Raw genomic sequence first — 27,763 nt, forward strand, 5'->3', positions numbered from 1 at the left:
CCCACCTAACTACATGGCAGCAGAGGTGACACCCAGGCACCATGGACCACACCCTGTGAGTCTAGAGAGCCAAGCAGCATCCATGCGAATAACGGACATTGGGACAAATGAAAACAAGCATGAGTTAGACTGACAAGTCATTAACGTCATGGACATGAGGAGCTGGGAAGGTGGTCTCGTTTGTGGCTGCTGAGTCGAATGTCAGTCCAGTCTGGAAGCTCTAAACTTCCAGCTGGACACAGTGGACGCAAGGCCAGCAGCATGGTCCTAACCCTCCCAAGCTCTCAGGTCAGCCCGAGACAGCTATCTCTGGTGTGTGAGAGCCATAGGAAGCATCCATGTGGCTGTTATGGCCACTGTTAGCAATTTTACAATAAGCAGTAGCCGAGAAAACCCACCAGGAAATACACAGGGCCCATGGGGTGGCTCAGCAGGCAAAGGTGCTTGCCAGTGAGCCCAACCAGGACCCACAATTGAGGGGTTAATGGACTCCTACATCGCTCGACCGCCACCCACGTGCCATGGCATACTACCACCAACACACACACACAATAAATGAAAACGATTAAAAAATATAACATTTCTTACTAAATGCCTTTATTATCATTGCTACTTTATAAAGCTTAGTATTTTTTCTAAAAGGAAAGACTGGCTTACATGTCGGAAAGTTACAAGCACATGGCTACAGATAACATAGCCACTAGGAAGAGCAGAGCCAAAAATCATGAAAACCAGAGCGGCCAGCAGCAATAATATTAGCACCTACAAAAGCCTAGCAGTGCAAAGAGGTAAGCAGGAAGCAGCCTTATATTAACGTTATTTAAATACAGAAATAGCACCTTAGATTGAGCAATGTAAACTTGGTAGGTAGGTTCAAGTATAAAAGTTATACCCCCAACTCTTGTACCAGAATGCTAAGGGTTTCCGCACACCCTGGACAGCATCATTTGAGGCCGCGCACCCCCTCCGTGCCGACTCAGAGCTCACATCCTCTGCAGGATCGCTAACAGTTATTTCTTCTTGCCCTAAATGAGACTGCTTCTCTGCCCCAGGGACTCAAGGTCAGCCGGGCAGCCGCCAAGGGTACCAGTCCTTCTGGAAGAGTCAAAAGTCAGAGCATGCGGAACCCTACCACAGAAGTAACTTAGCCTTTCGCTGATGAAACTGCTTCTCAACGCCCTCTCAAGAATCACAAATTCTCTGAGGTTCATGTGGTCAATTCACAAACAGTAAAAGCTCAAATAGAAAAGAACAGCACACAGTTAAAATTAATGAACATTGTCCGGGAACAAGGGAAGAGGTTTGTGTTTCGACGGAAATGTGGACGTCTCGAAGAAAATGCTTTGTGGCAGTTCATAAGCACGACGGGTTTTACACGCCCGAGGCTTCAGCGGACCCTCTGGTTGCGTGTTCGATTATCTGCGAAAGGGTGATTTCCCCGTTCCGGAAAGGAACCAGCGGTGTGGGTTTGGAGTCATTGTCGCCATGCAATTTTCACCTAACTCAAGGAAAAACCAACTTTTGAAAAGGGGAGTAATGCCATTTTGCAACTTTAGAAGCTTAGTGTTGACCACAGATGTCCTGTACTTAATATAAAACTATGTTGTTCAGCCTCTCTTAAATTAATATTTTTTATACTTTTATATGGTATTTCACAGGGCACAAAAAAATACAGAGAAAAGGTAGCCTTACAGTAAGACTCTAAATCTAAGTTTAAAGAGAAGACCATAGGAAGAAAAGAGGGAAAAGGGAGTGGAAAAGAACAGGAGGTTTACTCCGAAGAGAGAAGACTGAGGTAAAAACACCAATCAATGTGGAACCCTAAAGCAACGTGGCTCACAAAGGGAGGCGCGCAACAGCTTCCAAGACTGTACCTGTTGGCACAGCCAACCCCTGTGCCCGCCATTCCTTTTCTGGGCCACAGAACTTACGGACACTCTTGGAAAGGGGCAGAATGTGCCCATTTTCCCTCTTCTCTTTCCAAATCCGAGGAAAATCGGTAAATGAAAAATACAAGACTTAGCTATTGCTCTGTATGTTTCTGTTATCAATATGCTTCATAATTCAACCAACACTCTCACCTGGTTCCAGTATCCTCCGTTCCTTCCTGATTCAGCTGACTACAAATGGCAACCGTGAGAAGGCACACACCTGACACTGGACAGTGAACGTTCAACTTAAAAACCACAGGGCATGGAATGGAGCAAAGGAAGCTGAGCACAGTAGGTTTGGTTTTGTTTTAAACAAACAGTAAAACCTCACTGTTCATGGTTACCGGGGAAACAGCCACAAGGCACCTAGACTTAAGTTTCTGCTCCTGTGTCCCCAGTCGGGTTGAGCACAGTTCACCCATCAATAGCTAGGTGGAGGAGCATTCACAGTTAATTTGGTCTTGACATCTGTCACGTATATACATTTATCCACATTATTAATAAGTTGTAGAATAAGTGCAGGGCAAATTATACAAAAAAAAAAGTCTTAAACATTCAAGTCGTGATACCCTGAAAAAAAAATACGTGTTAGACTGATGCTGTAAACTTTGTTCAGGAAGTCCCACTTCAGGAACAAAATAAATAACACCATAGGATTCGTCACTGAAGGTGGCTCTCCGGAGCCTGAGGATGCAGTAGTGTGTTTTAGGCTGCAGAGAAAGTTCTCACTACAGACTCACTCAGGGCAGTGAGACGCACATCGCCAACGCTTGCCCCGCTTAAGTGCTAGACAGCCCCCCCGACTTCAGAAACACTGCAAGGCTCCAGCAGCCTGTCAGGACTGACTTCCGGCACTCGGACGATTCTCGAAGCCGACCACACCAGTCGGTCGGTACTGCCGTGGTGACAGGTGGAGCCCGAACTCTAGCTGGTGTTAGATGCATAATTAGTAATAATTACTTTCAGGCAAATAGGTGAGTCATGATAACTGGGAAGTTCGCAGAACCAGTGGATGCCAGAGAGCAAGGACACAGAGGACCAGGACAGCCTGTGTGTGTTCCACTTAGGACATTGTCTGGCACGTGGGAAACTTCAGGGGCTGAGGCCTCCCCACCCACTGACGCAGCAGGTTAGTCAGGCCCGCTGCTTGAGATTTCGAGTCGTCTCTGGGCCGAGCTAGTGTTTCGGGATTGGTTCCTTTCTCTTCTCCTAAAAACAGGGTCGCCAAGGCTGCCGGGAGTCTTGAAAAATGTCTCCCGGTGTCTTCGGTGGATGCTCTTGGGAGTCGCTGGTGCAGGAGACTGGACAGAAAGAGCAAAAGCAGAAGTGAAATGATGTTTCAGGCTCCAAGACGGGAATCTCTTCCTGCGAGGAGTCACCAGGTTGCCTGTCCATTCTGCTCTGCTTTCCCATTAAGGGCTTCCCACCATCCAACCCTGAGCACAATGCATGAGTATCTCAGATACAGAAAAGCACAGCCTATCAAAAATGGTACTGATGTGGCCAAGGTCTAGAGCCAGGCCCTGGGCTCTGCCATCACTTAGCTGTGTGATACTGGACAAATTAAATTATTTCACCTCTGTGTCCCTCAGTGTCTGCATCCCCATCAGGGGTGAATAACAACTTCATAGGGCTAGAAGAATTAAGTGAGAAAATCTTGGTAGAGTACCTTAGAAGATGCAAAGCAAGCACGCTGTGTGTCTGTGGTCCCTTTTGCTAATAGTCATCCTCTCTATGTGCCCTACAATGGAAGGGAGGACGATCCTGCTGATTCTCTACCAACACTGCCCGGATCAGTGCCTGGTCCACAATTAGCTCTCAAAAGGTAGACAGGTGGATGACAGGTAGATGACAGCACACAAAAGAGCCATATGTAAACTCAAGTCGAACCAAAGTTTGTCTCAGAGGGCCACAACACGAGACACTGAACGATAGGTAACTACGGAGGCGGGGAGTGGGAAAAATCGTGTTTTTCAGGGAAGAGCACCCAAATTGGCTATCCAGTACCAAGTGGTCAGTCCTGAAATTATACACACAAGTACCATCACAGGACTGAGCAAATTTCACATACATATTTAGGAATACGTAACATATGTGTAACAACAGTTAAGGAGATAGAGGCCCTGAATTTAAGAAAGTGGGGTATGTGGAGGAGGTGGGCACATTATCCCAACACTAGCTGGGGAGCTCCTGGCATCGGCCAGCTGCTGTGAGAGGGAGGGGCAATGCTCTTTGACGCTGTGACACCAGCCGCACTGACCACACTCCGGGGCAGGCCCCATGCCCAGGAAGGACTGGCCAACACAGAGTGGACTCAGGGAGCTTAGAAAGACGGAGGGGGCGAAAACCAAGCTGGACGTGGACGGGAGGGGATGAAAACCATCCCAATACACTGCAGGGAAATCCTCAAAGATTTAATAAAAATATTATTTTTTGAAAAAGCCTATGTTGGGCAAGGAGTGTGGATCAGTGGCAGAACATTTGTCTAGTTGACGTGTGGCCCAAGGTTTGACTTCCAGCGCTGCAAAAAACTGAACCAAAATAAAATCGTGTCTGAAAACTAATGTGATTATTTAAACATACAGCAGACTTCTGAACCTCTGAAGAACCTACCTCCCGCTACTTTTAGTCACACATAATAACGTTCCTTGAGAGGAAATGGTGACTGTGAACACGGTGTCACAAGAATGGAAGAGGCTCGACGACAAAAGAATCTGAGAGACAAACACAGCACTGACTACGGGGACAGTGATTGTCTGTGTGTGTTTTCAGGAGTGTGTGTGCAACCCAACCTCCCAGGCTGTCCTACAGCCGCAACATTAAAGTTAAGATAGTCTCCTCAAACAGTCTGAGGAGATGAATGCCAGGTCAGGAAACTGTCCAAGTGCAGAGATCAATTATAACCATGCCTAAGAACGCTCCTTCTACCCTCAGCAAACTGAAAACATTTGTCTTAAAGCATGACATCTCTTGCCTTGGAGCCCAGTGCTCTGTAGAAGAAGCAGGTAACACAGTTCACACTGAAAACCAGGCAGGACCCGAGGTAATACCACTGCATCGGTCAAGTGACTGAGAAGAAAGCTAATTCTATGCAGGCACACCCCATCAGGGAGTGACCAAGCCTCGGGTCTTACCTGTTCTACTTTTACCATTGACACCGGATGTCTCCTGTAACTGGGGGACTCGGGATGGATGCCGCCATGTGAGCCTGGCATTCCTGGGCTAAGGTTGAGTGAGGGCTGACACTGAAGCTGAGAATCTGAGGAAGGGATGGTGGGCGTCGTCGGGTTGACCATGGCTGCGGGGCTGAGGAGAAGGTGCGCTGTGGATCCCAGGGTGGACAAGCCGAAATTCATGGGTCCGGTGTTTGGGAGAGTGGCAGGGGCTGAAGAAATGGGCGCGGGTAGCGCCGGAGAATAGAGAACTGGGAAGGGGGCCAAGCCTGGAGACGGCAAGAACATGCAGGGAACACCGAAGGACGGCAGCTGACCCACCGGTGACGGCCCCACAGCATGGGAGGTCTGATTGCCTGGTAAGAGCATGTTGAAGCCATTTAACCCTGAAACAGAAGGAGAACCAGGTGAAAAACCACAGGACAAGATCCCCTTCATGTGCATATCCCTCATGGCTCCTCCAGCGGAGTCCAGACTAGATCTACGCATGATGGAGCCTTCTCTCTGGCCAGGGTGAGCATCCTGGCTGTGCACTTCCAGCAGGCACGGTACATCACATCGGCGACAAGATTGCATGTCAGCCTTTACATGCAGGGTCTTGTGGTCAGTGCCCATGGAGAACTCTTTCATTTCTTTCTCCGGGGATGCGTGCATTCACATGTGAATGTGGGTGGGTGTGGTCATAAGAGGAAAACTTTGGGTGCTGGGTCCACCTTCTACTCTGAAGCGGGGTGTCTTGTTTACTACCACACAGACCAGGCTAGCTGTCCCGAGAGCTTCTGGGGATTCTCCTGCCTCAGTTTCCCATTTCTCACAGGAGTGCGGGGAATGTGGAGATATGCACCCCCATGCCCAGTTTTGTGTGGGCTCTGGGGATTTGAACCGGGTCTTCATGCGGACTCAATAAACACCTTAACCACCTCTTCATCCTCCTGTTGAGCGGTTTTAGTAGGGACTGCACCGAATCCAAAATGAAGGGGAAAATAAAATTTCGGTGCGAAAACCTCTACTTTTATTGCTATGAACTTCTAGCTGAAAATTTCTATTTCCCTCAGGGATCACAAGCAAGAATTCCTAAGTGTATGAATGATACTTTGGCTTTACTGAAAAGTACAGACGTGGGGCCTGGAGAGATCGTTCTCTTGAGAAAGTGCTGCACTCAAGGAAGAGGACCTAGATCTGAGCCCTGTAAGCAAATAAACAAGAAGCCCTCCCCCGAAGTCAGGCATGCTGGTGCCTACTTGCAATCTCAGCACCAGGGAGGTGGTAGTGGGGGGAGGAGTGGTCTGGATGGGAATGGGGAGGACGAGCATGACATGACCCCTAGGGCTCAGTGGACAAATAGGCAGCATAGCCTATTGGGTGAGTTCCAATCCAAAAAGAGATTGGTTAAAACAAAACAAAACGCAACGAAAAGGGGGTGGTGGTGCCTGAGGACCTCTGCCCGTAACCCACACACACAGCCAGGTTCCGGGACTCTAGACTGAAGGTCTTATTATCATGTTTAACAATCACAGCTCTGGAAGTGTGAGGCATTCTGGACTTGCCGCTGGGTATCTTATTTCTCTGTGTAGTCCTGACTGTCCTGGAACTCACTCTGTAGACCAGGCTGGCCTCGAACTCAGAGATCTGTCTGCCTCTGCCACCCTAGTGCTAGGATTACAGGCGTGTGGCACTGCTGCCCAGTTGCTACTGGGTCTTCTTATTAGGGTGAACAACTAAAAACTGGACTTTTTACTTTAATCTTACTGGAATTGTTTCTTTATACACCTATTTACTAAGTTGTCCGCTTTGAAACATTCTGAGGAGTCCACGTTTTTCCCTCAATCGCCTAATAACGGTTTATGGTTGAGAAATAGAATTAAAAAAAAAGCCAAAGAGACCAACCAAACAAAAATCCCATATTGCGCTATGATTTCAGTTCTGCAGCGGACGAGTCTGGGCTTCCATATTAAAGTGTCCTCAACACTGAGCCGTCCCAGAGGCAACAACGCAAGCTGAGGACATGGCAGATGAAGAAACACCTTTCTCCTCTGCCTGGCAGACCAGACTGAAGCCAGCACGGGACTGGACCGAAGGCATTTCAGAAACCTGGTGGCCAATCATTGTTATCAACCTGACGGAATTGGGAAGCGTCTAAGAGACACGCCTGACCGGCTGTCAGGCTGTTGCACTGGAGGATCACCGAGGAGGGAAGATGCCCCCTAAACGTGGGCAGAGACAGCCCCTTGGCTGAGGTCCTGGCCTGAATGAAATCTAGAAAGCTGGTAGGAAGCAGCATCCCACCCTCCCGGGTCTTCTTTTATTTTTAATATGGAATGCTTCACAGATTGCATCCTTCTAATTGCAGTACACAATTCTATACTGCCAAAGCGATGACCTCTGCAGACACAATGTAAGCAGCTGTGCTCCTTTGGCCACGCCCTCCCAGCCCACACGCCAAAATAAACCTTCCCTTCTTTAAACTGTTCCCAAGTATTCCCTTCTAACCCAGAAAAGCAGCTAATACAGTATCTCTGTATCAAGAACAACTTGACGTACATAGGACAAACCTGACCAGCTTTTCGCTCTAATTCGGTTTAGTCGAAATAACAACATGACCTACTGAGTCTTAGTAAGTGCTAGTACTGTCACGGTCTAGGTGCTTTAGATTTATTAGCTCCAGTTCAGTTTCGCAGCACTCCAGAGAAGCCGGTGCGATTACTATTCTTCTACTAACGAGAATATCTGAGTGCTTATTTTAGGTAATGAGTGGTTTTAAATGTCAAGTCCTCTTATTGTAGATCACGGTGACGTACTCGGGACTGCTCGACCCTGAAAATCGGAATGCCGGCTGTGCACAATCGCCGACACATGCATACTGTGAGTCTGAACCCGTGCCAGATTTGCTTGAATCAAAAAATAAACTTGTCTTTTAAACGGGCGGTTTCTCGGTCAGATAAAGTGTAACGCATTTAAAATGTATCCCATTACCCCCGTAGCTGTTGAACAGAGGACAGGAGCCTCGTCCTTTGTTTGTGGAGACTGGGAGTGAGATGGGCGCAGCCCGACAATTTACTGCTCTCCCTGGTCAGGCGACACGGGCAGAGATGGGCGCGCATGGTGTCACCCGCACGGGCATCCCTTACCTGCTGGAGACTGCACGTACAGATACTGCAGCAGGGCGGGGTCTTTGGTGACGTCATTTCCGGTTCCGTTTGCAGGCTTTTCCGCGTCTGGATTTCTCGACGGGTTTCCACACGCAGAAGCAAGGAAGCAGCAGTTGGCCACGGCCTTTCCTGAAACTTCTTCATCTGCCGGGAGCTGACCCTTTTCACAGGCGGCGGCTTCCAGGGGCGTAGATCTCCTGTCTCCCGCAGTCCCAGGAGAGACGAGGGCTGTGGAGTTTGAGGGTCTCTAAGCATGACCAAACCAGAAAGCAGAGAAGCCACGTCAGGATTCCAGGAGTCAGTTTTAGAAGAGTTCTCTTAAAATTGATAGCATATAGACGAGAAAACAGCCAGGTGTCGCTTGGATTAATGGCTCAGGTTTTTGAGACAGAGTTTCTCTGTGTAAGAGCCCTAGCTGTCCTAAAACTAGTTCTGTAGACCAGGCTGGCCTCGAACTCACAGAGATCCGCCTGCCTCTGCATCCTGAGCATTGGGATTAAAAGTGTGCGCCACCACTGTCGGCCTCAAATTAAAATTTGATTTACTTTTTGTTAAAGTTACTTCTTTGACAATTTCACGCAAGTACATGATGCATTCTGGTTACTCTCTCCTCTACCTGCTGGTATCTCCCTCCCATTCTTATCAACTCCATCTCCTCCTCACACTTCTAATCTGCAATGCTGAACTATATATAAAACTAGAAGAAAAAAACACTTTGGCAGGAGAAAGGTAGAAGGGAAAGGCTCTTACTAGAGTAATCTCCATGCAGCGCGCCGAGTCAACCCACAGCACGCTGCTGAGAGGAACGCGCTCTGGTTTTCCCAGCCTCACTGGTTGGTTCTACCTCATTAACTTCTGCGTGGCTACTGTGGGGAGGGGGGATGGGCGTGGCTACTGTGGGGAGGGGGATGCAGACATCTCATCTTTTTGTCCTTTTCATTCCGTAGCTACGGAACCAGGATCGCTGGGCAGCGCAGAGCACTGACCCAGCCCAGAGCCAGCTTTCCAGGGCCATTCACATCCCTGATCCAGGTACCCCACTGTTTCCAGGGCCCAAATGATTCCAAACTCTCATGATTCCAAACTTGTTTATTTAAGTTCATAAAACAATGCTGGGATGGAATACATGAACACACTAACATTGACTACTACCCCGTACTAAAACGGGTAAGCTTTTTTCTTCTCTACACTTTTTCGGCTTTTCGTAAGAATTGTGACTTTTTTATTTTGTTAAAATAAAAGTCATTTTTCTTATAGTATTATCTTACGGTAAGATGTTTTGGGAAAGCCAGTCTAGAGCTTCCTTAAATATATGAGGAAGGCATGAAATACGCTTCTAGACCAGAGTCTACTGCTTCAGAGCATCTGTCTCCATTAAGCTTGGAGCCAACGAGATGACACCAGACACATTTACCCACAGTCCCTTACCTTAGGCATGACTAGGGATAAGGGGCTGTCTTCAAATTCCTGACTTTGCCTTTTCACGGCAGGCTCATCCTCCTTGTGGGGATTCCTCTCCTCACAGAGGCGCTTCTGAGCCGAGGGTGCCAAGGACAGGTCAGCCGGGACTTCTGAGCCACCATCGTCCTCTGCTCTCGGCTCTGGGGACAGTCCCTCCTGCAGGCTCCCACACAGCATGAACAGCGAGGAGGGCACATAGACCAGGGGCTGGCCAGTGAGCAGAGCAGGCTTCAAGCTCTCTGCCTCTGAGGTGGCGGTAGGAACGTGGCCACCTGCTTGTCCGTGGAGGCCATTCTGCGTGGAGGAAGCCTGCAAATCTGTCTGAGCAACAGAAAATACTGGGTGGGCTAAAGGCTTGACACAGTATTCCGAGTCAGCGGGGAGGGCAGGGTCCAAGCTGCTTGCTGGAGGTACCACTCTCTTGCTGGCAAAGGCTTCCCCCCTGTAATAAAGAGGAAAGATGAGTACCATCAAGTCACCGAGCTCTACCACAGCCCCATTCACTGCTGCCCATGTCAGAAGTGAGGCAGGACTGCTTGGACGATGTTCAAATGTCCTCCCTGGACACACAGAGGCAGACCAAGGAGTTTTTGATGGGTGGCTAGGGACGACATGAAGCGTCTATGTGGGAAGAGCTGTTGGGGCTTTCAGACGACCGACCACTGGCTGACACTGGTTCTCCCATAGCTAATGGTTATTGAGTATCAAGCACTTGGCCCCTGACGGGCATTTGGTACCATACTGTAGTCATAGCTACTCCTATTCCCACTTACTGATGAGGAGAACCCAAGCCAAGCTCAGAGTTCTAAAGAGGTGAAGCTGGACATCACTGCAGGTCTGTTTGATTATCTAGAAAGTGGGCAGTGAGGAAGTGCACGCATCTACCAGGCTGGTACTTTGTTATTCTCCTCTCCGTTTGCTCAGTACTAATAAAGAATGCTTAGGCAGCCCTCAGCCCTCATTCAAAACTAAGCCCCGTCATGAGATTTTAATGTTTGGGCCGTCTATATATATGTCGTATTATTCAATATGCGAATGTGTTTCGTTCATGTTTTGGACTAGATTAACCTCTCGAAAGTAGAGGATGTGGGTTTCTGCTGGCTACGCACATGACTGAGACCCGCTTCACCCAAGGCCAGTTTTGCAGGTTGAGTACTTCTCTCCAACCACGACCTCCCTAAGAGAAACTGAGCTCTGAAAGTCAGAGTGAATCTATTGACCGTCGGTGTGTCCGCTGGCCATGGCTGTCAACCTCTCCATCTCCACCAGGAACAGCAACATGACCTGACCGTGTTCTTAAAGGCGACTTACTGTGATTTGTCTTCTACTTTCTGTCTGTAGATGGCTGCCAGACTTCCAATTTCTAGGGAATAGGCTGATCCTGAAAGGGAAGGTGAAGGGTTAACAGATGCAGCGGGAGCCTTGCCGCACAGACACAAACAACACAGACCATTCCTCGGGGCTGAGGGGTTGTGAAGACCACTCCAAATCCGCTCTGGCTTTGTTTCAAAAAGGGCAATTTCCAGACGTTAGCTATTAACGATGATTTCAGGTCTCATTAAGAGTAAGTAGGAGAGCAAAACAAATGTTGTTTCCCAAGTTATAAACTTCTGTGATATATCAAAGGGGCCAGGCATAGCAAGCCAATTGATCAAGGCCGACTGGATCAATTTCAGGCGTGGGGCTACGCTCACACACTGTGAAGTCAGCGTCTCTTTTGCAGCCAATAATTGTTTGACTTCAGGCAAGCCAAGAGTTGGCTGTTGAGAAAAACGGCATGGTCCAGAGAGATCATTTGAAAACGCCTGCGTATCACCAAGGTTACTTTTCCATGGCAACTGACGGACTCCAGAGGTGGGGCGAGGGCCGGTACCTTGTTTTCCTCCCTGTGGGCTGCTGGGCTCCGAGCTCACTTTCCTCTCTATCTTCTCAGTCGTCTGAACCGTGTTAAAGGAACCGTACCGAGCCAGCCTCTGTTTTGCACACATGCGAATCTGGCCATACGTTTCTTTCTTCCATTCCGGTAAGACAGAGGCAGAGACATCCAGAAGTTCTTCGTCTAGGGAGAGAAAAGCAGAGAAGAAAGGCAGAGCTGTTACACATTTACACTCTTGGGTAATTTTCACCTTTTAAAGAGATGGTTTTGAGCGGATGGAGAGATGGCTGCTCTTCTGGCAAACTCAGGTTCGATTCCCAACACCCACAGCTCACAAACGTCTGGAACTCCAGTTCCAAGGGATTCGACACCCCACACAGACATGCAGGCAGGCAAAAGTCCAAAGCACGTGAAATAAAAATAAAAAATAAAGAGATGGCTTTGAACTTACAATTGAAATGGAGTTATCCTATAAATAAAAAAAAAAAACTAAGAGAATTAAAGGAATTTTATGACCTATCTCAAACCCCAATTCCTTTCCATATACTGGAAAAAAGAAAAATGGCTAACTACAATGTGAGAACGAACCCATATGTATCCTAAAATTATCCCAACTGCACCCGAAGTGGAGCAAGATGTTCTGCAACTTGAATTAGAACAGGCCCGACATTTTCATGCTGGGTGAGGGTCCGGCAGCAAAGGGAACCCGGCCATGTTCAGCTCCGCGTGTGTACTTTGAGATAACACTTTCAGGATGAATCGAGATCAGCTTCTCACTCCAAAGCTTCAGGGCAATGCAGAGGAGAGTCTCAGTTTCCTACTTGGCTTTATTATTTTCTTCTTGCACAGGTAGAGGCTTGGTGACCAAGTGACCACAGGAATAAAGTCAGCAGATGTCGGGGTTGAAATGCTGATGAACAACGAGAATAGGGATGGAAGGTTGGGCCCCGAAGACCATTTTATGCTTCAAGGTAGCAGTGTAGAAAGACGGACATTTCTGTAGCCCAGGCAGCCGTCCCCACGGTCTGGACCGTCGTTCCTGCCTTGTTTGTGCTTGTTTCTTATAAGCTCAGAGCATACAGATTTTAATTATAAATAATTATGAATAACTAAATTATAAATTTAACTATAAATATAAATTTTAATTATAAATGGGCACGCTGAAAAAGTCCAGCTAGACTTTTAGAAAATGCACTTTGACCTAATGCGACTTTGAAACTGAACCAAAAATAAATCTTTATGGCTTTCACTGTTGTATAACAAAAGCCCAATATATGGTCCCTTTATAAAATCAGAAGTACAAGACAAAAAGAAGAAGAAATAGGTTAAGTCAGTCCCAGGGATCACAGTTACCCGCTCTCCTGGATCAAATAAAACACCGACCAGGAATGCATACACCGTGGCTCTTAGGATACTAGGCAAGGGATGTGGAAGACGGCGACCCCTTAGTGCAGACGTGAAATTAAGCAAGCTTAGACTGTCCTAAATTACTGCCGGCAGGATGTTTCTATGTGGGGGTGCAGGAACCCGACAGTCTCCCCAAGCTGAGGGTGCAGCTGGAGGACCAAGGCACGGTGGCGGGCAGCTAGAGTTCGCAGGGCAGGACAGACAGAAACTGCCATCAGCAAGCATCTAACATTTACTCTAATGGTACACTTTCACAAGGATGTTCCCTCGTTGATATTTAAAATCTGGATGACACACCCATTGCTAAGAGCAGCGAAGCCTCCACTATGCAGTCATTCATTCATTCATTCATTCATTCATTCATTCATTCATTCAGAGACCGTCTCTCAATGTAGCTAGCACTGGCTGGCCTGAAACCCACCTTGTAGACCAGGGTAGCTTCGAACTATGGAGATCACCTGTCTCTACCTCTCGAGTGCTGAATGGAAAGCCAGCCAGCACTGTGACATTACAGCCCATCTCTCCTTTGACACCTAGAAGCGTTGGCTTTATATACTTGGGTGCTTCAGCGCTAAGTGCACACATAAACACAATTTAAATTCCTGGCTGAATGGATCCTTTTATGACTCAATGCCTATTGTTTCTTGTTACCATTTGCGACATTGACCCTATTTTATCTGACATAAATATAGCTACTCCTTATTTCAGTTTCTAACTGCAGGGTATATATATATATATATTTTTTGCCTACTCCTTTACTTTCTGTTGTCAGGTCTCTTAGATTGTGTGTGTGTGTGTGTGTGTGTGTATGTCTGAGTGCTCCTTGAGATTGGATTTCTGTATCTTTCACAAGACTCGCGAACTCTACAGCAGTTTCTACATCAGTGTTGGTTTCTCAGGCTCTTTCTTGTCCTTCCCCTTCTGGAATACAATCATGTGAATGCCTGCTTACTTATGTCTGAGGAAATCTGATCATTGGGAGGGTAATCTGTGCACATTCTCCGTCATCACAAATAATTCATACTGATTATTTTGTTCACTCTTTTCTGGCCGTCTTCCCTTTTGTCTTTGAGGTTTGGTTTGCTACATCAATTAAGTTTGATTCTTTTCTTCTACTCCGCTAGTATGTTTTATATCCGCAAGATATACTTATCCTTTGCTTCTAATGTTAAGACTACTTTAGGCATTTAAATGTTATTGCATTTATTTTAGAGTTTTGCGTGCGTGCACAGAGTGCACTGGAGATCAGAGAGCTTGGGGGAGTTGTCCGGTCTCTTAGGTTGTGTGCCTGGGTGCTTCCTGAGACTGGATTTCTGTATCGTCCCCAAAACTCAAGGACTTGACAGCAATTTCTACCCCGGTGTTGGTTTCTCAGGCTCTTCCCTGTCCCTCCCCTTCTGGAATACAATCACATGAACGCTTGCTTACTTATGGCTGAGGAAGTTACAAAGGCATTAAGTTTCTCTTTTTTTTCCCTTTGTTCCTTTTAACCTGTCCTGTTCAAAGAACGCCAAGTTCAGAATCCGTTCAGTGTAATCTATTCTGCGGCTGAACCGCTTGACTTTTTCAAATTGCTATTTGGTTCCAAGGTTTCTTTTCGGTTTTCACTTCATCTCCAGCTCCTTGCTAAGTTTCTTATTCACACAATAATCTAGTTTCCTAATCCCACCGAATCATCTATAAACTTTCAAAGCTCATTAGATTTCTTCGAATATACTTTTGAATTCCGTCAGGCAATTAACTTCCTTTTTTTCGGAGTCCATTGCAGGAGTTAGTATGTTTGGGTCCCATTACATTTTTTAAAAAAATGCTCTGTGTGCTGACCTGGACACTTGTCCAGCTGGCATTACTGACGACTGCCAGTTTTGCAGGGTGGCTTCGACAGCCGACTCTCTCCAGGCTATATGTCCAGGGGTGGCACACGGACAGGCTGCTTGGCTTAGGTTCCATGTAGATGTTTTAGGGCGGTGGTCCCGCAACTTCTCCAGCTGCAGTCAACATCTGCAACACAGGTGGGTGTCTCAGAGGCTAAGGCCACAGAGCCCGTGACAACCCACTGCCAGCTGGGAGGCACGTTTGCCGGTCGCCCCGCAGCGTCTCTCTAGATGTGGGGGGCTCATCTGTTCTGCTGTGTAGGTGATGCTGCCCCTGTAGAGTCCAGGAGAGTGTAGGAGAGCGTGTTAAGGAGGAAGGTGCCTGCTGGTATTTGAGCGCCGCCGCGAACGGGTGGAGCGACCTGTGACAGTCTGAAGGCTGCACGGGTGACTTCATGGGCCCTCTGGAAGTCGGTCTGCTCAGGGCCAGCTGTCTAGTTGTTTCCTGGCCTGAACAAGGGCAGGTGGGGGTCCTGTCTGCTTCTTAGGGCTTCTTTAGGAGGAAGCTTAGAACAGGGCTTGTTTAGTTTCTACTTGGGGCCAGAGGAGGGTCACGGAACTGTTTTCCAGAGGTCTCAATGGACTGAGCCAACTTAGGGAAGGTTGGGTGGCTGCTTTTAAAGTCCTGGAGGAGTGGCCCACTCTTTCCGTGGGATGGCGGGGTTGAGGGGGTGTCTCTGTAGGTAGGTCAAGCTTCCCTGGGCTTACTAGGACTGTGACAATGAGGGCTTCAGCCACTAGCTGGTTGCTGAATTGCTTCCTGTAGGTTGACATGGATGTTTAGTGATGCTGGGTCAACAAGATGGTAGGAAGAGCCGCCTATTTCGCAGAGACCTCTAAACTGAGCTACTTAGGGTGGGTACTTCCTGGGATGAGGAGGGTTACCAGGCTGGGTCACAAGGCTGAGCTGGCTAAAGCACTTGGTTAGTTTCCTGGCCAGGTGAACTGAATTTTAAAGCTGGGTGGGCTCTCTGCTGGTACCTGTGAGGGCTGCCGGCTTTTCTACTTAACACGCTGCAGGGTGCAGGTGCCTGGGGGCAGGAGCAGAGTCTGCTCATTCTCCCTTGATGCAGGATTGACTGGAGGCTGGCTGCAGACTGTGCACTTCAACTATTTACAAGTCTATTGTGATCTCCCTCTGCGTCCTGCTATACTTTCGGCTGCACCGCACTCCAGGGAGGTCACTGCCTCTGCCTTCCCTTGTTTGGATCTTTTGTTGATGGAGGAAGCTCGGCAGGTGTAGATCCATAGTCAGCCATCTTGCAGATGACACTCTAGGGAGCCATTTTAAGCAGCGAAATCACCACGAAAAGTAGAGACATAAGCACATGACACTACAGAGGGTGAAATCGAAATGAGAAGCTCTGTCCAGCCACATCCAGGAGCGTGCCCACCGGGAAAGTCGATTTTTTCCCCTCTCTTTGTTGTTGTTGCTGTTTTGCATGCATGCAAATGACCAAAAATGCCAGGAGTACTCTCAATTTTAGTGGGTGTGCAGTCACAAATGTGGGATCCATAAATAATGAAGGTCAACCTTTATAATTCTCTTCTTCTTCTTCTTCTTCCTTCTTCTTCTTCTTCTTCTTCTTCTTCTTCTTCTTCTTCTTCTTCTTCTTCTTCTTCTTCTTCTTCTTCTTCCTCTTCTTCTTCTCTTCCTCCTCCTCCTCCTTCTTTCTTGTGTTTTTTTTGAGATAGGGCTTCTCTGTAGCTTCGGAGCCTATCCTGGAACTACCTCTGCAGACCAGGCTGGCCTCGAACTCACAGAGATCCACTTGTCTCTGCCTCCCAAGTGCTGGGATTAAAGGTGTGGACTACCACTACCCAGCTATAATTCGCTTCTAATTCTAGAATTATACACACAGATCTAGGGCGGCAGAAGCAAAGCGAGAATCACCTAGGGATAAGCCAGTAGGGAGGAGATGAAGGATGAGACACACACACACACACACACACACACACACACACACCATTTGTGAGGAAGTTATTACAGTGATTATTTAACCCAAGTTACATATACAAAACTCATCAAATTGCATCTGTGCTACTTACTCCATCCCAGCGATACTGCAATAAAATTACAAAGAAAATGTCCATATATGCTAAACTGCTGTGTCAGTGAGAAAGATGAAGACAGTTAAGAAGCTGAACTGTGAGACCCTTGAGGGGCGAAGAGGAAATCGAGGATTTTTTAATATGGCCGCTGGATTGCTGATAGCCTTGGTAACAGAGCTGGGGACCACAGAGGAAATAAGTTTGCAGTTTCTGACCTGATTCCACGTCATTCTTCCTGTATTGGAACAGAGTTCTAGCAGCCACGGTCTCACAGGCTGCGCACAGATCTGAACCCTTAGCTTTTCTCAGAAGTCCGCGTCTCTACCGATGGCATCGCTACTTTTGAGTCTTCTCCTGTAATCTGTGTTTAGAGGCTCCTGGCTGACTCTGTTAGAGCTAGTAGGAATTTCTAGGCTCAACTTTAGGGGCAGTCCGAAAGTGTGTTTGTTCCCAGCTCATTACATTTTACCTCATTTTCTACCCTACGCTCTCCACTTAAACCGGGATGGCTAATGGGTCGGATTTATTCCTAAATGTGTTATTCTTCAAGTATTCCAAAATTGATCAGGTGTTAACTTGAATTATCCGAATTTCCATACAGCCAGGACCACCCCGTCTAGAACCTCATTGCTAACTTCCAAACCAATGCTAATTCTACACCGCTGATAGGTTATTAGCCAATGACAGTGAGTGACATAAAAGACTGATCTGCCCTTCGGTGTGCAGGGCAAGGGTTATCCATGATGTCTTCCAAACTGCAGATGCCCAGCATAGGCACCCTCTACTCTAAGAGACCTGGGAAAACATCACAGGGTTGGTATTTGGACCAGATAGCTCAACGGCCAAGATGACAGATTCGTATGTCACAGAAGGATGCCTGGTTCAGGGATATAGATTATGGAACACTGCTCCCGTGAGTCTTATCGTCTAGGGACCTCCGATTGACTTTGTGTAGGTAGACTCTGTCATAGTCACCTAACCATGAACTCTATCTTAATGGCGTGTATCTCAGAATGCAAGCCCATCACTAAGCAAGGCATGACTATTTTGAATGCTGATAAGGAGAGGGTATCACAGGTGAAGAGAAGCCAAAGGCACAGAAACAACAAAAACCATTAAGTCTTTTTTATCACGTAGGCAGGGACCACTCCACACAAAGGTTAAATCTCTCGTGGTATTAAGTATAGTGAACGGCCTGCAGTCTACACTCAGTAAATTCTTGCTGGTTTGAAGTGGTTATACTTGATTTTAAGGGGATTTTTATCTAGATCCTAATATGATGTGGGATTTCCCTCTGTGTGCTGTGATTACCATTAATGAATAAAGAACTGCTTTGAGCCTATAGCAGAACAGGGTGGGGTGGAGCAGAGCAAGGCGGGGAGGACTGGACTGAATGCTGGGAGAAAGAAGGGCGGAATCTGAGAGAAGCCATGTAGTCTCCACCAGAGACAGACGCTGGAAACTTTAGCCGGTAAGCCAGCCACGTGGCGATACACAGATTAACGGAGATGGGTTAAATTAAGGTATAAGAGTTAGCCAATAAGAAGCTAGAGCTAATGGGCCAAGCAGTGTTTTAAATAACAGTTTCTGTGTGATTATTTTGGTTCTGGGTGGCCAGGATGAACAAGTGGCCTTCCTCCAACACTAATATGTTACCAAGGAGGCAGAGAGCTGTATCTTTTATAAGCCCTGGTTATAAAACACCAACATGGAAAGGGAAATTCAAACCTTATCTGAACGGCTGGTGCTCAGGCAGCATTATGTAAAGTTCATTGCACAGAGGATCCAGTCCCTGACTGCACGTATGTTAAACCTTCGATATGGTTTGGCAAAATCGTGGCACGTTTAACCTTTTAACTAAATGACATAAAAGGCATCCGATACGTCCCTACCAGATTTAGAAGGTACCTTATCTCGTGCTGGCTTTGTGAGTAACTGATTGCAGTTTTTAAACGCTATGTGTGAGTTCCCTGAAAAACAGTGGCTTCTTTTGTGGATGTCGAAATCGCCCAAGTTCAGAAGTGTCTCCTTAAATTTGGAGTCCCAAACTTTTTGGGGAAAAGTTCCAGAACAAAATAAAAGTTCACAAATGAGTATACTTTAGCAGTTACGTAAACCCATGGTCTCCTAGTGTTTTCCTTCCTGATGTGTATGAGGTAACCAGCACCTACGTTTATGGGAGAGTACTCATCAGTCTAAGAGTGACGTCATTAGTGTAACGTTCAGTGTGACCTGCAGACCGGGAAGAGGCCGATTTTGCTGGCATTCCGCAGCAGGTCCCCAGCAGAACCCATCTCCTTACCGATGGAGCTGAAGTCCACGGGCCCGATCCACTTGAAGGCTGGTTTACGGCCACGCTCTTCCGTGACGTGCACTTTCTTGATGAGCGCCAAGCTGGTCAGGACATTGGCTATGTCATAGAGGCGGCGTACCTTTGCTTGAAGATAGAAAACACGCTATGGTCACGCCGTGTGCAATACCATTGCATTTCAGTATACATAACAGGGAACATTCCTGGGTTACCACGTGAACCTCCGGAGGACAGGTGACGTGAGATTGATGGCTCTGTCATGGTGTCACCGCCGGAGAGCTATGCACACCGCACACGAAGCAGACGCAGACGCACAAAATCAGGGGAGGACAATGTACCCTTCCCTTCCCACAGCGTCACATCTTGTGTAAGAACCCTTTGCGGATAGGCAGGGATTAAATAAAGGCTTAGTGAATACCACTCTGGTATGTGGCCAACAAAAGCTTGTCCCGCATGTCCCCCAGCCAAGAGGTGGTGGCGCCGGCCTGAGGCGCTGACCTGTGACAATGACAGGGATTCCCTAGGGTCTCTGTGAAGCCACACTCCTGGTACACAGGATACGGAAGATTCAAGGTCATGGGGTATAGTTTTGAAAGAGAGCAGGTGCTCACCTGAAGCCCCGGCCAGGCCGGAGAGGCGTGATGGGTGAGATCTGCATGGAAAAGCATGTTGGAGAAACTTTGGAAAATGCATGTATGAAGTGTATGTGTGTGTGTGTGTGTGTGTGTGTGTGTGTGTGTGTAACAACACACGACTCAGATGGTGTGTCTGTCCAAAAACAGGACAAGATGGCCTGTCTGCTTTTCTAGTCAAGAGTTGAAGGAAGGGTCACATGTCTACTTGACGTCAGGGTTACTGACAGGATTGGGCTTTCACCCGCAGGATGGCTATTATTCCAGCCAAAACCAAAGCACAACTGGAGAATGATAAGCTCCTGGCTCCTTACCAGGGCACGGACCCTGCAGCTAAGCACAAAGGGAAAGGAGGGTGCAAGCGTGGGTGCGACACCCAGAGACTCTCTCCTTCCTTTCGAGCAGCCCTGTCCCCGCCTCCCACCCCCGCCCTGGCCATTCCTTGGGTGCTTACCTGCAGAAAACTTTCACCTCCAGCCTTCAGAGAAGTAGGCGGGGGATGGGGAGAGAAGGGGAGAGAAGACTCAGGCATTCTGTCTCGGATGTAGTAGCATCACCAAAGAGAAAAATAAATCGATCACACCCTCCCGGGCTCTCGGAGGAGCATTCTGATTGGCCCTGTCCACTATAACCGTGGAGGGAAAGGAACCTAACGTGGATTTGGTGGGGGTTCTATTAGCTGATTGACCGTTTACTGCACGTAGGGCTTTTATGAGCACAAGGACCATATTTCTCCAAAACCACCACCGTCAATAAAAACCCTCTCTGGATATATTTATTTCAGAGGCAGGAAGCAGCGTCAGCAATCCGGCCCTTTTGTGCTGATACATGCATTAGGTGAAAGCTCTTACTTTTGAATTTACTGTGGTCCGGGGTATCTTGGCTCTCTTCTATGAGGATTTTGGCAGCCACGTCCAGGGTAACAATCTTGGTTTTGGAGACAAGGAACAGCATGACAAACTTCTGGCTCATAATTCTGAGAGATTTATCTTTCCGACTGTTTGCAGATGCTAAAACGGGAAAGAGAATAGAAATCATCATCAAAACGCGGATTTGCCCCAAGAAAGACTTTGCTACCAATTCCCCAGAGCTCCGCCATTTCTCAGGCGGCCAGCGGAGGGATCAGCCGGTAACAGGCAGAAGCCACTGGAAGCACATCACAAAAATAAGCCTGTAAAGAAATCGGAAGGATCTCCCCGCCTTGCATAAAAGAGCTGTGATTTTCCACTGTTCCTAATAGTTCATGCTCACGTCACGTAACAGAAGCCCCATGGCAGGTTTCCTTAAGCAGCTCTGAAAAGATGAATGCAGACAGATAAAAGGACGGGGTAGGGACCAGGAGCAGCTTTTAGAACACCGACTCTCCTCTCACAAGCGAGAACTCCATTTATGTGTTGTGTACGTGTTCGTGTGGATGGGTGTACATGCTCACGTGGAGCGGATATTAGCGCATGCGCGCGGAGCCCAGAGGTCGACTTCTCCAACTGCTTTGCAATTTTATTTGTTGAGACAGGGTCTCCCACAGAACATGGAGCTCACTGTTTAGGGAGCCCCAGGGATCCTATTACCTCTGCCTCCCTAGCGTTAGGATCATAGGCACACACCACTGAGGTGCCTAACTTTATCCCCAGGTACTGGGGATCTGAAATCAGGTCCTCAGCTATCTTCCCAACCCAAGAACTCCATTTTTCTGTCATCACTATGTCTAGACAGCACCCTAACAGTAGGGCCTGCCTTTACGCAAACAGGACACCGATTATCTGTGTACTGCTGTGGATGGCAGAACCCCCGATAAGATGACTGTCTCCTCTGATTATAGGGTAAGTACCTCCTTATGGGGCGGAGCTAAATGGCATGAAGTTGTGGAGCTAAAGAAAACCATTCTACCCTTCGCCAGCATCCAATAGTGCAAGGTAGTGATGCCTGTATGTGCCATCCTCATAATAGGGGGATGTGGGACTGATGGGTATCAATGCTTACAGTGAGAAGAGGAGACAGAGAAGTTGGGGAAAAGGAAGAACAGTGAAGACATGAAATTAAAAAACAAATAAACACACTTAAATGGTACCAAAGGGAAGCAGGGGTTGTCTATCTTTCTTAACAGACTCAACTATGGGGGTTGTTCTTCTTAGCAATCTACTCAAACAAGATCACTGAATAAAATGCTTTGAGAAGAAAATGTCTTCAGTGTGAAGTCTCAAAGGCAAACAGTATGTGGTTATCAGTCTCTATGGCTCCTACATTCTGACCAGGAGGACTGTCACAAGTGAGGTGGAGTGGGCAGCTAAGCTGGCAGCCAGTGCGAGAGTGTACCCCACCCCGCTGTCAAAAGACTCTGTCCCCAGTTTCCCAGGGCTGTCTCACTGACATGTCACATCTTAGCGGTCAGTTTGCAAAGAGACCATCCCTCCCTTTGCCATTATTCAAGAACTCATAGTGGACTCACAGGAAGGGTAGTCGGACTCAGAAAAATCAATTAGGTGTTGATCTTGCGGATCCGGGGAGCCATCTTTCCTGCGCTCCCCGAACCGATAATCCACCAGGTCCAGCTCCTTCTGCTGGAGGCAGGCCATCTGCTCTTCGTACTTCTGCTCCTCTCCCAGCCTTTGCAGCGTCCTCAGGGTTCGGGGCAGGCTGTGTCGGCCGTGCCAACCATACTGATTCTTCGCCACCCGGCTGACCAGATGCAGGGACTCCAGCACATTGACGATGTCATAGATGCGCCTCCTCTCCACACCTGTTTGCAAAAGGAGAAGGCAGAGGACATCACACAAGTGGACATTTCTGTGTATCCACTCCTGAAGGGTCTGGAATGGTGCCGTGAACTATCTGACTGAGGTTAAGGTCTAAGCAACAGCATCCCTACTGGACATGGTGGCTGGCTACTAGTCACCTGCATTCCTAACTGGTTGGTGGACTTGGCATAAGTTCTTTGTCTCATTGCTATGACAGAATATTTGACAAAGGCAATGGAAGGAAGGGCTTATTCTGACTCATTGTTCAGTCCAGCATGGTGAAGAGGTCACAGTGCCGGGGACGGGAAGCAGCGGCTGCATCTATAGTCAGGAAACGGAAAGAGACGAAGCTGGCATTCAGCTTGTCCTGCCTTCTCATTTTTGTCAGCTGGGGACCCTACCCCAAGGGACTGTGCTGCCACATCCTGGGTGGGCCTTGCCTGCGCAGACCTTTCTGGAGATGCCCTGGTAGGTTCACCCAGAGGTGTGTTCCTGTGACGAGCCCAAATCCTGTCACCACACTGACAGCAAAGATTAACAATCACAGGACTATATATAGACTCTCACCTCATCACCGGGCAGTACTGTCCTGTCTTGGGGGTTTGAATGGTGTAACATAACATACTCCCCTCTGCCCAGTCTGGTCAGGAAAGCATATGGCAAATATTGCCTTCGGTTTTTAACGGGCAACTCCGGATTCAAGGGTTTGGTCCCCTTCTCATGTCGCCGGAAGAACACAAGTCCTTTATTTGCCACGGCTTGTAGTAACCCTCCTTGTGCTCTTGTTCACCAATCGCTAACAAGCTGGTCATCAGGGAAGCACGAAGCACAGTACAGGCCAAGCACGGAAAGGAATTCACCGCCCTCTTTGCTGCACGCCCCCAGCGGGACTTCTCTTCTAATGACTGAAAACATGTGTGCTGATTAAGCATGGAAGGCTCTAGACTCAGACTGCCTGGGCATGAATCCTCAATCTATCCCTTATAAGTTAGAAAGTTACCTAACCTCTTCATAGCATAGGACTTCCCTTATAAAGTAATTAAGTTTGAGCAGAGACGGAAAGGGTCCGCAACAATTGTTAACTCTGTCTAAATACGTGCAGCATTTGGAGCCACCAAACCCCCGCCAACACAGAGTCGCAGTCGAGGCAGATTTTAAACATCTCTGGTCCACGACTCCCTCTCCTGAGTGACAGGCCCCGGGACTGCTGTTCCCTTTGCTCTCCTCTAAGGATCACACTAAAGCCTCCAGGCCCTTCGAAGAAAACCCAAACTGACTATAAAGAGGCTCCATTTCTTGCATCTGCCAGAAACAGACGCAGTGAGGGCGGTTTCGGGTTTTTGAGAGATAGAACAAAGACACCAAATAACAAAGACAACGCCGGACTGAGGAAGAGTCCGGACTCCTCTGCACCACACACATGAAGAGGCATTTCACGGTCAATCAGAACGTTTCCACTCATGACCCCAACTGGCCTGTCTTCCACCCCAGGCTTGGCGTCAGCTGCCTGTTGGAAGGTCCTGGCAGGAGTCTCTTGTCCAGAGTGGTCTGGTTCTTTAGTCTGTTTCCACATAGTAACACATCTTGTTTAGCCTGTACCATCCCATAAACCTTCCCATCAGAAATGTCATGTGAAGGCAACCGAGACACCCTAGGGCTCGCCATATGCCTGCCTGTTGTGTTATTTTGTGCTTGATCCTAAGCTGTTTAGTCTCCACCTAGTGGCCAGGCATCACCAGCAGGGAAAAGGAAAGATAATTCAGACTGCTTTGAGAGTAAGACAGAAAGAATGTGCAGCTGGGCACTTGGTAGGTTGTTTTGGCAAATGCCAAATGTGGCAGCCCCTTGCCAGCTTAATCACTCATTATTTCAATCATGCCCAAGTTTTGCTGTTTAGGGGGTTTAGGGGGCTGTACTAAATTTCTGTTCACAGGTCTCAAGCCTGTAGGCTCCTTGGCGGCTTGCTGGGATGACGGTTTTCCCTGGCATTCTGCCTTCTTTTGCTTTGTACTGAGGTGGTCTTATTAACTCTACTCGTGGTCCTATTTGTACATACAAGGACTTAATGACGACTTCTGTCTTTTCCTAAGTCTATTTTCCTCGGAACTGAGTGACAATGTTACTCGGCTCAGAGTAAGAATCAAATGCGGTCCTGTTTTCTACTTACTAAAGTCATTCCCAGGTCTTTAAATGCTTACTTATTAACACCGGAGTCAAATCTATATCGCGTGACTCTGGGAACAACACTGTGAAACTGCACATCTTTGGGTAAATGGCGGCCTTTTAAATTAGGGAGCAAGGGATTCGGACTCAAGGCCAGGAGATGATCGCTGAGGAAAAGAGCTTCTTGGGAGAGACACAAGCTTTCAACCCTGCATGAGAAGAGACGGCAACACATTTTACTTAGTGGGTCTGTGTCGTCACGGGCCATTGGGAGGCTGCTGTGAAAATCTCTGGAGTTCGGCTCCACGAAGCTATGACATGACGCGATTTGCAGGTTGTATGAATAATAATCCCCTCCTTCATCCTCCCTGTGACTGTAAGGCCCCCCCAAACAGCTCTAACATCAGTGCAGAACCTCTACATGGAAGCTGAACTCATGGCAGTGGGTTGGTGTCAGGGGAAGACGTCCTGAGTCCTAGTGAGGGCACAGGATGATCTGGTTGTTACCCCTCATTTTCTGCGAGACCGTTTTCCAAGACCGAGGTAAGCAAGTTACTCGCATTGGCTCAACTCTGGGACATCTTGGCAGTTGATGTTACAGACAAGAAAGAGTTAATAACTTCTCAACGCTCTTACGAGGTGGGTAAAGTTCAGGGCTGGGCCCTGCTGACCCCGGATCCTAGCCCGTGCCTATCCATCCTCTCGGTTTCCAACAGTCTGAAGGACTATCAGCTCGGGTAACGCAGACTGACAGCCCACTACTCCGGCATGATTGTTAACTGTTCATTTAGCTTATCCCCCATATGGAAAGCTCCCTGGTTTATTAAGTGGATACCCCTGTATACCGCCAGACTAGCGTGATTTCTACTTACTGACTGTCAACAATCCAATCAGCCTGAAATACAGTCCCTGTCCACTAGGGGTCTCTCATCCAAAGCGACGGTATATGTATTTGCAGCTGCGGGCAGGCGTCCCACGGTACACACGCCCCTGCCACGTGAACATACGCCTTCTTCTTTGTTAGGAAGCCTAGTTGTTTGAGTTATGTCCAGCTGTGCACTTTCTGTTCTGACCGGCTGGCCGTGAAGACCATGCACAGGGTTTCAAGCATCATGGCCTTGTTCTCGATTTTTTGCTTTATAGAGGCAATGACACTAGTTCCAAACTCTTGGAAGCATTACCAAAAAATAAAATCTAATTTTCCCTAGAGATAGGGTCTCACTGGCCCCAAGTGTACAGTCCTCTTGCTTGTATCTCACAAGTACCGGGATTATAAACAGACCCAGCTTATACTGTTAGATTCCAAATACAAATATAAAATGAGATTAATCTGTAATGTAAGCATAAACATATTCCCTTTTACAGTTAAACACAGTTTTTTTTCCTGTATGGTGTTATGTATTGTATTTGTGGGTAAGCCCATTTTGGACATGACCAGCGAATTCTTTACCATTCAGCTATAGCCCTACCCCCGACATTTTTAAGATTGAAAGTTCCAGAGTTTCTGTTTGGCCCTGTGGGTTCCTTGAACTCTGTGCACACTGAAGGGAGATCTGGTGGGGGTGGAGGCAGCTTGGTCCACTCCCTACCTGAAGCCTCTGCTCCCCCCCATCCCAGGTAACCTGCTTCCTGCTGTCACAGAGGGCAGGGCTCCTGTTAATCAGGCGATACATACCCAGACTGACGGCGACTTCGTCTAGGGAGATGGTGGTTTTCTCAGTGGACAAGGGGTAACTTGGATAGCGAGCGAGAAACTTCTGGCACAGTAGTCCTAAGCTTTTCTGCTTTCTGCTCGGCCTTTGCTTCTCATAGTCATCCACGGCGCCATCGCCAACGACGTCGAGCTACGGAGGGCGGACAGGAAGGGCGGGGAGAGATGCCGTGGTTACCACCGTAACTGCTGATGTTAGAGAGCCCATTGGCAACGTGGTCCCACATCCACACCAGTCAAGATTCCGGCGAAAACAATATCTAGTCTAGTACTCTCAATGTTTTCCCTCTTATCGTCTCTGGACTAAGCTGTTTCTCATTTACAACAGGAGGCCGAGAGCTCACGGTTACAAGTCTAAAACAGGACCGGCCTGTGAGGTTGCTGCACCCTGGCCTCTCAGATGTGGGTAGACCTGGCAGCGGTAGCAACAGCAGGCGCTCGCTGGAGATGGAGAGGCATCTCTGGCCTCATCTTGGACCCGGTGCATCGGCACCTGCTTTTTCCCATTCTGTGACCGTTTCGGACAAAGCAGGAGATGCAGTGACCTGTGAAACTGTCATATATTTCAAGGTGGGCCAAATCTTGGTGAAATTCCAAAAGGGCGAATAAGTTAAATTCTCTTTTGTTCTAAGTGTACTCAAGTAGCATTCTTGTCTCTGTCCACATTTCAGGTATCCACGGGAAAGAAAAGGCTTTTCAATAAACAGACCCAAGGAGGAATGTGCTAAGATTGTCTCAATAGATTCAGAAAAAGCTGTTGATAAATTTATATCGCACCTTCCTGAAAATACAAAAGCTGGTATCTGGCTAGTTGAGAAACCTTGGAAAACCCACAGACGCCCACCGTCACTGGTCCTCCTCTGTGTTAGGTAGGAAATCATAGTCGTACGTTAGGACAAGAAAGAAGAAACTGAAGCAACGACTGAAAAGCACAAACCAAACCTTTTCATTCTGAACAGGTTATGACGGTTCACTCAGAAAAATCCACGAAAACAAGAGGAATTATAGCAAGACAGCTGAATACAGGAAAAGATGTTTGAAACCCCATGCTGCGTTCCTATATAGCAAGAGAAAGTCAGTGGAAAAGACATTTATAAAACAATGAGAATGATAAGGTTTTTAGGAGTAAATCTAGTAAATACGCAAGATCTTAGAGCAGCGGTTTTCAACCTGTGGGTCACAACCCCTTTTTGGGGGTTGCATATCAGATATCCCGCATGTCAGATATTTATATGATTCATAACAGTAGCAAATTACAGTTTTGAAGTAGCAATGAAATAATTTTATG

General features: G+C 47.7%; 1 protein-coding gene across 1 annotated transcript in view; it reads right to left on the bottom strand.

The window, feature by feature from the left end:
* Positions 1-580: 580 nt before the first annotated feature.
* Positions 581-27,763, bottom strand: part of E2f7 (E2F transcription factor 7) — a 42,473-nt gene continuing 15,290 nt past the window's right edge. The window contains exons 4-13 of the mRNA XM_048418413.3: positions 26,440-26,608; positions 22,313-22,603; positions 20,718-20,876; positions 19,226-19,360; positions 11,588-11,773; positions 11,026-11,095; positions 9,682-10,156; positions 8,233-8,500; positions 5,066-5,490; positions 581-3,232 (exon numbers count right to left, since the gene is read on the bottom strand). Coding sequence (XP_048274370.3) covers positions 3,062-3,232; positions 5,066-5,490; positions 8,233-8,500; positions 9,682-10,156; positions 11,026-11,095; positions 11,588-11,773; positions 19,226-19,360; positions 20,718-20,876; positions 22,313-22,603; positions 26,440-26,608 — 2,349 coding nt within the window. The 3' untranslated portion in view covers positions 581-3,061. The remainder of the gene's footprint in view (positions 3,233-5,065; positions 5,491-8,232; positions 8,501-9,681; positions 10,157-11,025; positions 11,096-11,587; positions 11,774-19,225; positions 19,361-20,717; positions 20,877-22,312; positions 22,604-26,439; positions 26,609-27,763) is intronic.

The sequence above is a fragment of the Myodes glareolus genome, chromosome 26 (assembly GCF_982192425.1).
Source record: "Myodes glareolus chromosome 26, mMyoGla1.1, whole genome shotgun sequence".
NCBI classification, from domain to species: Eukaryota; Metazoa; Chordata; class Mammalia; order Rodentia; family Cricetidae; genus Myodes; species Myodes glareolus.